General features: G+C 42.6%; 1 protein-coding gene across 1 annotated transcript in view; it reads right to left on the bottom strand.

Annotated features, from left to right (window-relative positions):
• Ptx1 (pituitary homeobox homolog Ptx1) overlaps positions 1 to 13769 on the bottom strand; it is a 261443-nt gene that overhangs the window by 171434 nt on the left and 76240 nt on the right. The window contains exon 2 of the mRNA XM_071584426.1: positions 5111 to 5314. Within this exon, the coding sequence (XP_071440527.1) occupies positions 5111 to 5314 (204 nt within the window). The remainder of the gene's footprint in view (positions 1 to 5110; positions 5315 to 13769) is intronic.

The following is a 13769-nucleotide window of genomic DNA, read 5'->3' as shown; positions in this document are numbered from 1 at the left end:
ATGGTTAAGGGGAGGAGGAGGTGGCGGAGCGTGTAGGTGAGAAAAGGGGGTGTCCACGGGGGGTGGGGGCACAAAAGTGAACACACGCTGGGCCCCACCCCGGGGGGGGGGGGGGGGAGAGGGAATTGAGGGAGGGAGGAGGAAGCGAACGGCCGCGCGTTCGGAGTGAATTACGTCCTCCTTCCTTGACGAGAGGGAGAAAGCGAGCGAGGAGAGGAGAGAGAGAGAGTCGCGACTGGAAATGGATGGAATGCTTAAAAATAGAAGTGGTAAAAAATCGCATTGGAACACTACCGGGTGCTTTCTTTCTCCTTTTCCCAACCACCACCCCCCTCCTACCCGGAATTTTTTTTATTTTTAATTTTCCCTCAATGTTTTACCTCCAACGTTCACCTTTCCCTCCCTTTCCTTTCCCGCGTATCGTTTCTCCACCGCCCTGCTCACGCCAGGAAGCAGTGGTTCCACTATAATGTTTCCCAGCATCACCAATGCACAGAGTGGAAAATATGTTTTTTCGGTCGACGAATTCTCATGAAATGGTCTTTTGTGGAAATATTTTCCTTTAAAGTGGCACATGTTATTTACTCAATTCATGGGAAAATTCGTCTTTTTCTAGCGGAATACACGAGTGGAAAAAAAGGCATGAAGCGTCTTTACAAATTTTCAATAGAGTTGAGAATAGTACCCAGATTTCGTGTAAGGACATGTTCTATACCTCCTACTACCAGCATTTTTTAAAAATCTATAACCCTATTAATATCTAGTTACCTTAGGCTTAGGTTGTAACGTAATATTTTCATACTTTTGAAGCAACATCTTGCCAAATATTAATCTTATGTTCTCTTTTATTGCTCTTTATATTAAAACTCTGAAATGAAACATTACTCATTCTCAGTTGAAGCGGAAATTTTCAGAAACACTTTCCGCATCTAATCGTATTATGATGATCTTGATTTGATTTCAATACATTTAGTATAAATGATTGAGGAATCATACAAATAGACCTATTTGTTTGAGATTCATCCACAGAACTAAGTGGTGTACATATTAACACGGATTTGTCAAGGGTGGTATCGATCTTCATATGTAAACACAACTATGTAACTTATATAAAATTATGTGATAAAAAAATTGGAGTTCCAATATTTCTCCCAATTGCATATGCGGTGATTTTCGGTTTAATTAGTTTTTTAACTTTTTTAACGAAATCATTGCACTTAGAGAGTAGCATTGCACTTATGGAAGTAATCTTAATAAGTTGGTGGGAAAAGTACCTAAATTGTAAGAAATAAAGAAGGCGCCATTTATCATTAGGCTTTTTTTTATATTACCGCAGTGGTCGGGAGGGAAGTGCATCACCTCCGGCTCCACGATCGTGAGTGGCTTTAACTCCGCCATAAACAATTTAAAACTCTATTTGTGCTTCTGTCTTTTCCTTCCAATAGTTCCTACTTCTTGGGGATTTCGAATTTAAATTATATGGACCAGTGTGGATCAGGACGTTCACCTTTGAATGCAACGGACGCCCTTTTCCCTATAACGATCCACCCATACCTATGGGAAGTCATAATGTGAACAGGAGTCGCGGTCGCTTTTGCCAGTTCACATTAACGGAGTTCCTTGGGGCATATTGAACACCCTCCTCCATGGTTCTCTTCGCGCAGTTTAGGCGGCACTAGACCCAACTCTCAAGGGATTTGCCGTTCTCATTAGCAAAAATCAATGCAGTCTAATCTTTTATTGATTCCAGAGCGAATCGCTACTCGGGCGGATTAGGGGGAAACAACCCAGAAATATCCAGGAGGCATCTCCGTCGGGATCATGTATTGGATTCGACCTGAGGACAGGGGGGGGGGAGTTGTTGTTCGCCGGGGTGGAGAGAGATGAAAAGATAGTGCCGTAATCGTGGGCGAAGCAAATCCCGAGTGAGTTTTCCAGGGCTCCCACGCGACGAATTGCGGGTGCCGAAGTGACGGGGTGAGGGAGGGAGGGGAGCCGACGGCAAGATGAGTTCGTGTGGCTTCGTAATAAGCGGATGAGACACGGGTCGTTAACTCCCCCCCGACTGCCGCGAATCTGCACACGCGAGCCCTTGCGCACACATGGGCACACGCGCACGAGTCGCCCAACCCGAAGCACCCTTCCCCGCGGACCCCCCATCCGCATTAATTGGGGCCCGTCCCAACGACCCTCAACAATCACTCCACTCCGATGGACACCCCTTCAATAATGCCCTGGGCTGCTAACGCAGCGACGTGTATGCAGCGTCCACAAGATGCCGCCACATTCCGATGTCGAGCGGCTATCGAATATGATGAAGCTTCTATCGAATGGCACACTTACTGCTACCTACTAAATTGCTACGTGATATTAAATAGTGGCCATCAAAATTTATAAAAATATGAATTGCGGACGACGATTCATCCGAATGGTTCTAACAATTCATGGAAGGTATTTGGACAGTCCCCAATTCACAATTACGATATCTTCCACACATCACCAAAATTTCATCCAATAGAGTGACTCCTTCAGTACTTCGTCATTTCTGCCTGCCTTCATACAGTCTAATCTCATACCTTCCTTCTTCTATCCCATTTACCACGCATTCTCCCTTCTCATTCAGCCCTTAACATCCTACTTCCTTTCATTAAGTCCTCCATCCATATTTTCTGCCCATTTCGGATTTCCGTTAACTTCCTCTCTTCGCCCAAGACGTTCAAAACTTCAGCTGCTCCATTCTCCTTCGTTTAACTTATTTTTTTCATTCTCCGCGACACCCTGGCCTCAAAACCTACGCTCATCTGTAAAAAATGAAGGGAAGTAATATCGATAAGTATCCAATGCATGTTTATTTATTAGTATTGTGACCAGCTGATAATACTGATAAGGTATGACATTTCGGTGTCGAACAGCCGAATAAAGCGATTCATAGCAGTTCAATGCGAGCTCGATGGGCGATATCAATGCTAATTATTAAATATAGGCCGAAGACTTCGATAATTATCGAGAAATTTTCGGACTTTAACGGTTACTATGGGCAGGTAATATCTATAAAATATTACATCCCGTTGTCAGGTTTCCGCGTAATGAATTGCATAAAATCACATCGCATACGGGGTACGGGATATTCACCATCGCCTTTATTTCAATCCTATAATTCATTAACTGCAGCCACCATTCTTTTCTCTTCTACAGGTATTACGCAATATATATGTGGGTGAGTGGCTGTGTGTGTATGTATACCTGTATTTATATATATATATATAAATATATATATATATATATATATATATATATATATATTATATATATAATGGGCTGACACAACATAACACAAATAGAAAAGAATAGACACATATAAAAGAACACTTACACGGTAAATTGTTCGAGCTTTCGGCCCTCTCAGGGGCCTTCTTCAAGAGAGACACAGACAAGATTATAGATTATATATATATATATATATATATATATATATATATATATATATATATATATATATATATATGACCTCGGTGTAATAGCAATATAGATCTTGTGCGTAGAAGACCCTCGAATGTATCTTCAAATCTTGTATCGATATGAATCCAGGAATGGTCGTCGAGAGTAGGATAAAATCCGCATTGTAGCCCTAAAATGTCGTCATATCGAAAACCTCTAATGTAATTGCGATAAGTCATATGATATGTGTCACAGTCCAAATGCATCGCGCAGTCAATACGACGACATTTTTACGATATTAAATTTACACCGGGCCTGCACCAACGACAATATTTCACGGCGTTTTGTCTTTGAACCTGTTCCCCACCACTTCTCCTCCGGCCGCCTCCTCCGGGCCCCCTCGCCACGACCCACCGCACCCCGCTGCCGTCTCCCTCCCGCCGGCTCACCCCTTCTGTTACCCTCGGATTGATTTACGGGAAGTTGCAGGGGGAAAGGGGGTGTGAGGCAGTTCGTCGGGAGGTGGGGGAAACGGAGGTATGGGTGGCTGGGGGTTGTCGGGGCACGGGGGATCACGTGACGGGCCTTTCTTCTGCGCGTGCTACTTAGGAGGAGTGTGCATGTTAACCAACAAGATCGCCGCCACCTCTGCTCCCCCACCCCCGGGGTCTGCTCGTCCCCAACCCCCGATGCAGAGCCTCAATCTCCGGCCTCCTCCTCCCTCCACCCCTTCTCCCAAATTCTCGCTCGTCTCCCCCCAACCCCTTCCACAAGCGCAGCGGGTACTCTCTTCCAGGTACCCCCCCTTCTACGAGACATCTCCTGCCCCCGATACGACCACACCAACCCCCACCACCCACGAACCCTCCTATCAAACCCCCCTCCAATCTCCGTCGCCCCATCCCGCTTGCAAAAACTCCATCTCGGATTCGTTTATCGAAGGATTACCTTAACGTGCAACCTCAGATGCTCCCGGGGCGTGCTGCGGGTTGGGGAGGGTTGAGCGCGAGGGTTGGGTCTTGTTGGGGAAAGGGGGTTTGTCCGTAGGCACACTCCCCCCGTATAAGTGGCCGAATGACGCACTGGGGTGTCACGGGAGTGAGGCGTCCTGCTGGTGGCGGGGGGAGGTGTGCTGTTGGTGGGGGTGGAGTAAGGGACGGGGGGTGGGAGGGCCGAGAGTCCCGGGCCCGCCCGCCGTTCAGTCGGGGGCGTGAGTCGGTCGGGAGGGCGGGTGAGTGAGGATCGACGGGCGGTTGTATCAGGCACGTGCGTGGGGCACGCGCGCCTTCTCCTCGCGTCACGGACTGAAAGGGGCGGGATGTCCGCGAGGGTCGGGTACCGTCCGTGTTGGACGAGAATGAGAGGGTTGCAAAAGTATCGGGCTTTTGTCCAACGGGAAGTTGCCCTCGGAAATACACATCTTGTTAGCTGTAAGTGGATCGAGGGCATTCTTAGTTACAGGCAAAACCAAAGCTCGTAGCGCGTTACGAAAAGTTTTTGGATGGCGGACCCCTTAGCAACTATAATTCCCGAAAGGGTACTCTGTGTGTATACATCCCTTCCTGGAAAAGGTAATCTCTATGATCAACTTGAAAGTGCCACATGACATTTTAAATACACCAACAAAGTGTTCAACTCAAAGGTTGGTTTTGGGGATGAGGGTAGAGCTCACCCCATGAAAAACCCTGCTGCATGTGGAGTTCACACATCAGGGCCAGATCCGTTCCCTGTCTCGCCTGCGGTATCCCAGGAAGGTATGGTACCGCAGCTTGGGTGAAGCTGAGAATGTCCTCAGCATAAAAGTCATCACCAGGATTTGAACCCGGGACCCTCCGGTCAGTAGCCAAAAGCTCTACCCTCTGAGCTACCCTGCCACCTATATGGGTTAAATTATGCAGAGAAAATCTTTTTATAATCTCATTTTTTTATAAATGGCCACTAATTTATTTAGCATAACATGAGAAAAATTGTGTCTTAGGTAAGACGAGTATGCAAAATAAGACAAATCGGCCAAAGCCTCGAATCCGTTATGTCTGCACATACGGCAGCTCCTCTGGCCTCGATTATTGCAGAAATAACGAGTCTATTAATCTTGGGACAAATTTCAGAATGTTTTAAGGGAACGGATAGATTAGTACACTGTACTAATCTCTGTACTAATTGGTTCACGAATTACTGTTTCCTGCGTAGACTTACGAAAACATGCTTAATACATCATTTGTGGATCCAAGCGAGGAGATAAAGCATGAATTTTTATGCATGCACAATGCACAAGAATACTAAAGTCTATTTTCATTGCTTTCCTAATAAGTGTACTCGCCGTACAACTTTTCTATCAATGAGGGAGATTGAAGGAAGCTCATTTCTAACGAGTTGATAGGGCGCAATATCATTCAACAAAACACCAGCCCATTATTAACTGAATATTACGGTTACTATCTAAAATTTACATCTTTGATAATATATTTGGATGAAAATTTAAGATTTTATAAGCTTTACTGCATACCGCAGTCAGTCTATTCGTTTGAAAATGTAATTTTTCTAATATCTAGTAATATACAACATGGGTAATGTTTGCTTAATGGTGAATCTACCCCTACAGAAACCCTAGTTTTGCCTTTGAAATTCAGTAAAGATGTAGTGAATATTTTTGTATGAGATCACATGGATGTATGTAAATGTTTATCACCCAGGAAATTCCGCAAATCATTTGAGCTAGAATATCAACCGAAGTAATTTTAATGAAACTTATGGCACAGGGGAAAGGAGTTGGCATACTTCCCCTGTTGCGTGAATTTTACACGCCGTTGGGTCTAGAATTGGCTGAGCTCAACCATTAACCGACATTCTGTTTGATTACTGTGTTTTTGGTTTTTTTTACATAGAATGCTGAATGTGTCGGAAAATACGCAATCGAGACAATGTGAGTACTAATTAGAGAACTTTAAAAAGAGGGTATTGAAACAATCAGAAAAAATATCATTCCTTGTCAAGATAGTCGCTGTAATGCAAGGATAACGTCCAATCACGAAAATGCCACATACACAGCGATACTCGAAAGTCATCGCACGATCTGCGAAGATTCGGTATAAAATAAAATCAAGGTTTTTACTGCATTACTTTGAAATCTCACAATGCACAAGGATTCCGATAAAATCGATATAATTGTAAAGTGAGCCCTGTGCATTTTAAATTTCGCTTTGAGAAGGACAATAGTGTTTAAACTCAGCGCCCAAAATGGAAACAAAAATATTCACAAAAAGCTAACGTCTAAAAAACGATAGAAGATACCATTATGGTATAATGTATATATATATATATATATATATATATATATATATATATATATATATATATATATATATATATATATATATATATTGTGCATGTTGATATTTCTTCAGTTAGACAGCGCGCTCCCCTGCCACACAGCTAAGGAAATAAATAATTGAAGCAAAAAAGCTATAAGTAAACACCATCCTACTCATTTTACCCATTCGTAAGATGACACAACGCACAATACCCTTATTAGAATGCGTATTTGATGAAGTGAAGACAAAAAAAATGTCAATATAAAAGGTCCTATTGAATAACAGTACGTTTTCAGGCGACCTTATGGCCACTGCATCCCCCCCCCATATGTCCGACTTGTGCCAGGGATAATCCCTGGCGCAGGCGCCCGGCTGCATGTATCTGTTTCGCGGAAGAAGGCGTCCAATCAATGCTTCGTCATTTAGTTGTTTGGAATCGCGCCAACGCTGAATGGCTTCAGTACCGAAGGCATGGCTCTGGTAAATCATTATTGGGATATTTTCTTTGAGGTTAGGGAATAATATTAGGGTCGCTCTCAAATTCCGATCCTCGATAAATCGAGAAATCCGCAGCTTACCGCGATCAAATATGCGAAGCCGAGAGGATTACCCACGCAACGGACTCTCGTAAGAGTGAAATTTATTCCTCGCTTAGGAAAATGCTTCGCTGAACTTATTGAGCAAGAATTTTGAATAAACCGTTGGCATCTTTATAGAATAATATTGCTTTTTTTGTTCATTTTTTCTCTTTACATCCACCCTCTTCCTACTCAAACCACCTTATATATGAGTTTTTTTCCGATTTCTTTCATAACTTAATGTATACGTAAACCAAATAATCAGAAATAATATCCTCCATATGTTCGGTCAGGGGTGAGTTATAATTAACAAAATGTAGCAAAACGAATAACTACGATCGACGGTGATTCTTTTGGCAGAGGGAATTATTATTGAAATATCAATATATAACGACATTTATCGTTTGATTAAATTTATCAAGGCATTTTCGTCTAAAATGGAGTTTTAAATTACAAATTATACACTATTATTTACATAAATATCTCTTTGTTATTATTTTAAAGTCAACTTAGCGGTGTGGAAAAATAAATAGTTATATAACCACACTCATCCAAAAAGTTTGAGGATGTGCCGTCATTTATTTACTTTTGAATATAGCTCTCGATAACAAATCCAAGAAAGATATTTCTTCTGTAGGCTTCTTGTATTTATTCTGACATTACGCACAAATTAGTTTTCCGTCTTCAATTTAATGAACTGAAATGGGTATATTTTGTGCCTAGGACTGATTTTTCGTCTTAGCTGTTGGAAATTTTCTTCTCTATTCAAGAACAACTTTCCTCAGCACAGTATGTGTATGTAATGTTAAAAATCTTTATTATTTCGTCACCTGTGATTGTTTGGCATGTTCCATTAATCATTTATTACTATAAAATGTCTACTACTTCAACGATAACAGCGTGTTATTTCAGATAAGACGGGAAGTAAGAGTGTTTTTGAATGAAAGAATACACCGCCACAGCCCGTTTGTAATTTCCACATTGTATTTAATGTAAAACGCTTGTTCAAAGCTAAGTGTGATTTCCTAACACTTACATTCAATTTTCCATTCATAATAGTTATTTGGGAAATAATGCGTCACAAACATTTCGAAGCATTTTTCAGTCAAATCATATGAAGATTACGTTAGGTCTTTGAGACGTGCGGAAATGAAAGAGTACGATATGTGTTTTTATTAACTATCGTATGTTCTATGCTTTAACTCCGATCTCAGTTTCTGACCGGTGCAGGTATAATAGACAAAAAAAGCGGTCTCGTTGTCCTCTGTAATAAAGAAGTTCATCAATCTACACATCACTCTTCTCTCCTCCCGATGTTCCTGTCCCTCTCTGTATACGTCGTCACTTGCACACTCCCTTCGATTCCTCCCTTTTCCCTCCGTTCGTCCTCATTTTTATCTCATCCTTTCCCTTACCTCCCTCTTCCTTCCAACCTCTTCGCTTCTTCTACTCCCTCTAGCACTCTTCCTTCGAAGACTTCCACTATGCCTTCACTCCAGCCCCTGCGTCAATTTCTTACTTCCTCGCCGTCTTCCATTCACCCTCCCGTCTTCCTCCCTCGTCTTTCCCTCTCTAACGGACATAGCACCCCAACCCCATCCGTCTTACTTCAACCCCCATCCCCCTTCATCCACTCCTTATCCCTCCCTAATCCCCGGCCCAGCCCGCCCACCCCTCCCGTCGCCTCCTCCCGCGCAATGCCCCGTTACACCCTTCCCTTCGGCCGCCTCCCGCGCGATAGGGTCTACTCTCTCTCCCCACCACGATTCCTCCCCCTTCCCACCCTTCACACAGAGGCGCATAACCCCTTAAATCCCTTCCAACCCCACCCATCTCGCTTCCTCAACCCAAACCTACATCTCCCCGTTTTATTGTCTTTCCCAACCCTAACACTCCCTCCTCCCACGAGCCACCCCCCCCCCCCACATCTCTCTCTCCCTCTTTCTCTCACCAGCACCCTGTCCACTCCGATAATCTACCCCCTTCCCACTGCGCCTTACACTCCTCCTCCTAGACTCTCCCCTCATGACTCACACCTACCCCGGAATTGATGCGAGCGAGTTCGTGTGTTAATCTACATTTCCCAAACGCCCTTTGATTCCGACGCATCGGATTTGGGATGTGTGCACCAAAGACGCTTCCTGGGACCCATGCCATTCACTCCCCGGTACTCGACTACCTTTCGGAGGGAAGACCTTGAGTTGAGCAAAACCTAAAGATCTGTTCCTCTCTCCGCACGAAGAAAAAATATTAAGGGAGAAGGCGGGTCAGATTTTTCTTATGAGTAATATCTACTTGAAATGATTCAACTAGCATTACGTTAATAAAATCATGCCTAAATATTTTGGAAAGCTGCTGTGTCGGCGTATTAGCTCCCCATTTCCTCTTGCTTTTCCTTTTGGACCCCTTAGCTTAAAGCTGGCGTAGTTCTAAGCTAGCGGGTCAAACCAATTCTTTAGCTCCCTCTGAAGGCCTACTCCAACAGTGGCAGATATTCTTTTTCGGTGCCTATTTCCAAATTTATGCCAGATTTTAGAGACATATGTTTGCTCTTAGTGAATATCTGATTCGGCGAGGCTTGCTGATAAATCTTAATAAAAAATTCAATTTTTATTCATGAAATTTATCAATCCTGCAGCAGAAGCAATTATACTTCAATTGCTTGATTTCCCTAAATTATATGTAAATGCGAATGATAGAATTAACAAGATGCATCTCTTTTTTTCATGCGTTCTCACGCGAAATTTTAGTTCGCATAAAGTTTTTGCCTCTCACAAAATTGTTGAACTACGAAATGATTACTGAATGTATTTGGGCGCTCAGTAGATTGATTTTTAGGAATCTCCTATGAAAAAAATAAATGGTTGGTAACATTGAGCTTTTGTTTACCATACCGTAATGACACAGTAATCATCGCTTAAAGTAGCATTAATAATCGAGTAATCTTTGGTGCTTTGTGACATTTAGTTCTTCGCGAAATATAATAAATTCATTTGCATGGTTATAGCCAAGAAAACTAACTGGGAAATAAAAATATGTGCCGCTGGATCATTCAAACAATGTTTTGTGACAATGCAACAATTTCAAAGTGCAAAAAGCATTCGCCTTGATCGGCATTGAAATTGTTGTATTCTTATGCACATTTAGCGGATGACTCGAGAGCAAAAAGTTCCTATCGCGGCATCTCCCGAAGTTACTTGGAATGTTTGATGAATTCATGACTTTAGTAGCATTAACATATGATTAGCTTCTGTGAAGATGTCTTGGGTAGGAAATCAAAAAGCTTTCGTCTGATAACTTTTTTCAATTCTCTTGCCGTATTCGGAAGCGTTAATAGATCTCAGAGCTTGGAAGTAAAACTTGAAAGGCATGTTAAGGTAAGTGAAACGAACTTGAAGGAAATATTGTTCTCAGAAGATCATCCACTTCAAGACACCCCTAACTCATAAACTAATATTAATAATTTTCGACTGCTTACGATATAATTTACGGATATGGAACTATGCTCCCTTGGCTTTTCTCACTTTGATAAAATGTGATTCTACTTCTTATCGCATCCATCCGTATCTATTGTTCTTATTCTCTTCCCCTGTTGCACCAATTTCATGCAAAAAATACCTATTCTCCTCAGATCCATTTAAGATTGTAATTTAAGAATGTTTTCCGGAAATAATGTGCCTTATCAATCAATATTCATTGATTAGGTAGATAAACAGCAAAAAGAAAAACTAAAAAAACCTTTGCGAAAAAGACTAAATGTATATTTTATAAAACGTTCGACCAAATAATAAAAAAATCAAAGATTTACACTTTTTAAAATAACAACAACTTTTTTCCAAACTGTTTTTAATGCGTGATTACTCCTTCCTTCGTCCACTGAAAATTAAATTACTCTACGTTGGTTGAGAATTGCTTCTTCATTGTTTCTGCTCGTCGTCAATGACACACACCGCATCCGTAGGATCGCTCTTCTGCAACGGTCAAATCTTTCATCATTGCTCCGCGATGAGAATTTCTTTAATTAAGCACGGTAGGGATACAAAATTAGCACCAAACACTAAAGGCCAGTGACATTGTATCACCAAAAGGGAGCAACTTTGTGCTATGGGTAAGTAACTGAATCGGAGTGACGAGCCCCCGGGATGGAGGAGATCGAGAGGGAAGGTTTGAAATGAGAAGAAGAAAAGGGTAGAAGTAAGAAAGGGTGAGAGGGAGAAACACAAGAGAGAACTTCTCTAGGAAACCCGAAGCGGTCTCCGGATCGTGTCCCAATCGATGCGGGGAATCGTCGCTGGATTGGTGCCCGCCGTGGGCTCCTCACGTGCGCCTCCCAGGGGTGTGACAGGTGCGGCCGCCGCAGCTGGGACCACCACCGCCTTACCTATCCACCCGACCACCCCTTCCTACCCTCTCCCAACCCCAAAATCTCCTCCTCACCCCCTTTGGGCCTTAGACACGCAGTGCCTCGTGGGGGAGGACGGACGGACAGTGGAGGGAATCCGCTGCCTCCTCCCGCGACGCGTCGCGACGTCTCTTCCTCCTTCAACCCCGACCTCCTTCACCCCTCCCCTCCCACGCCTCTCCCGACAAATCCATCTGTGCGACTAATCCCGGATGAAGTATCGGCGACTCGCATCCGTCCCATATCGACTGATCGATTCGATCGTGGCACCCGCATCAATTATTCACCAGCTCAGGAGGAAGTCAGGGCGCTTGCCGTGTTCGATAATGTTTTATCGAAGTAGGAGCGCGGTAATTATCATTTTAGTGTCGAGCACTGCGGTTTCGTCCGTCTCAGGAGTGGGTGCGGACTCTGTAGTCACGGCCACTCTCGAGTGGTCCCCACGACGGTCACGCCCTCATGCCGGGTCCTCGAGCTAGGCAACTAAAGCAGTCGTCACCAGGTGGCGGTTTCAAATTGTAAATCAAGGGATTCGTTCGAAACCAGTCGTGGAGGCGTGATGGCGTTCGGAAGTATAAGGGGGTGAGGAAGTGAAGTAACGGGGATCAGGGGATACCGACATAGTAAAAATTGAAGAGTCTGATGGGGTTCATAGGGTTGAGATACTGGAGGGCAAACTGTGAGAGGAAGACTAGACTAGAGGAAGTGCTTTGGAAAGTTAAAAAGACGAGGCAGAACAGAAAAGGGAGGAGCATGAAAATGGAATCCGGCATATTGGGGAGCTCAAATTTCCAACCAGTATTCAGAACAGAAAACTAGCATTAATGATTTTTATCTTTAATACTTGTAAAACATGTGCATTTATTTTGAAATTTACATATAAAAATCTATTTCATCGTCCTGTTCACGTAAACATTATCAGGATGATGTTTTTTCGAATGTAACCCTTAAGGACACCATGAGGTGCAATAATTAGTTTTTTATATAAAAAGGTGCGTCTTTAATTAGTTAATTAGAATTTTGAAACGGCACAACAATAGAATAATCTACAAGGAGTATATTTTTTTCCTTTATTTGAGATATGCTGAATATGCTAGTAATAGCCATTTCAACAATCCTTGCTGAATGTGATCAAAGACATGAAATAATTAATGAATCCTCTCTGTATTAATTCTTTTATGGGCGCATTCCAGTGTATCTGGCGAAGGCTGTTGGGTTTATATACGGGCCAATATCATTAAATTCCAGTAATTTTCAGTGTTCCTGTATCATCCCATTTTTTTATTGGTGTCAGATAAAAAAATAATCACGGCCTGAATAGTTGTCACAGTGGCACAATAATTCCGGCATACATAGATGCTGACTTCTAGAACTAGTCGACGTGTGTGCGGTCGGAGTTGCGTTATTCAGAGACGCAGTCGTATCAGGAGGCTATAAATTCATCGATAGCACCAAAGGAATGAGAACTACAATCAATCGTTCGAGAAGAAGAGGCGAATTTCTATTGTCCAATAAATCAATGATGTCAGATAAAGCGGTATTGCGCGATGTGTAGCGTTTTCGTAATCAACAGATAGCGGGGAGAACGATAGGGATTGGAGGAGAGATGCCTTGTTATCTTACAGAAGGTGACGGATTCCATTACGACGCTCCACGTCTAGGAAATATGTTGTACTTCATATTTTAAGGCCCAGCGAAAAAACTTTCTTCAATAATTCAAAGCAATTAAGCGCTTCATTAAGAGATTAAGGGATGTTGATATGATTTCCTAGCTCTCGAAGTCTCGAATCCCCCAAAATTTTGTTTACGAAATGAAAACTCAAAGTTGGATGCAATTAATTTATAATTGAGTAAACTTTATATTAACGTTGTTATAGTACTATATAAATTTATTTAAAAATGCTTAGAGTTTTTTACTTCACGTTGATATGTAAGACCAACCTTCTTTGACACACTCTGGATGAGAAAACTAAAGATTCGACTACGATACTCCTATGGAAAGAAATAAGTCCTTCTCCCAATTTTATTTTGTTTTTCTCC

The sequence above is a fragment of the Hetaerina americana genome, unplaced genomic scaffold, assembly GCF_022747635.1.
Source record: "Hetaerina americana unplaced genomic scaffold, ioHetAmer1.1.p SCAF_19, whole genome shotgun sequence".
NCBI classification, from domain to species: Eukaryota; Metazoa; Arthropoda; class Insecta; order Odonata; family Calopterygidae; genus Hetaerina; species Hetaerina americana.
This window is presented reverse-complemented; position numbering and strand designations above follow the sequence as displayed.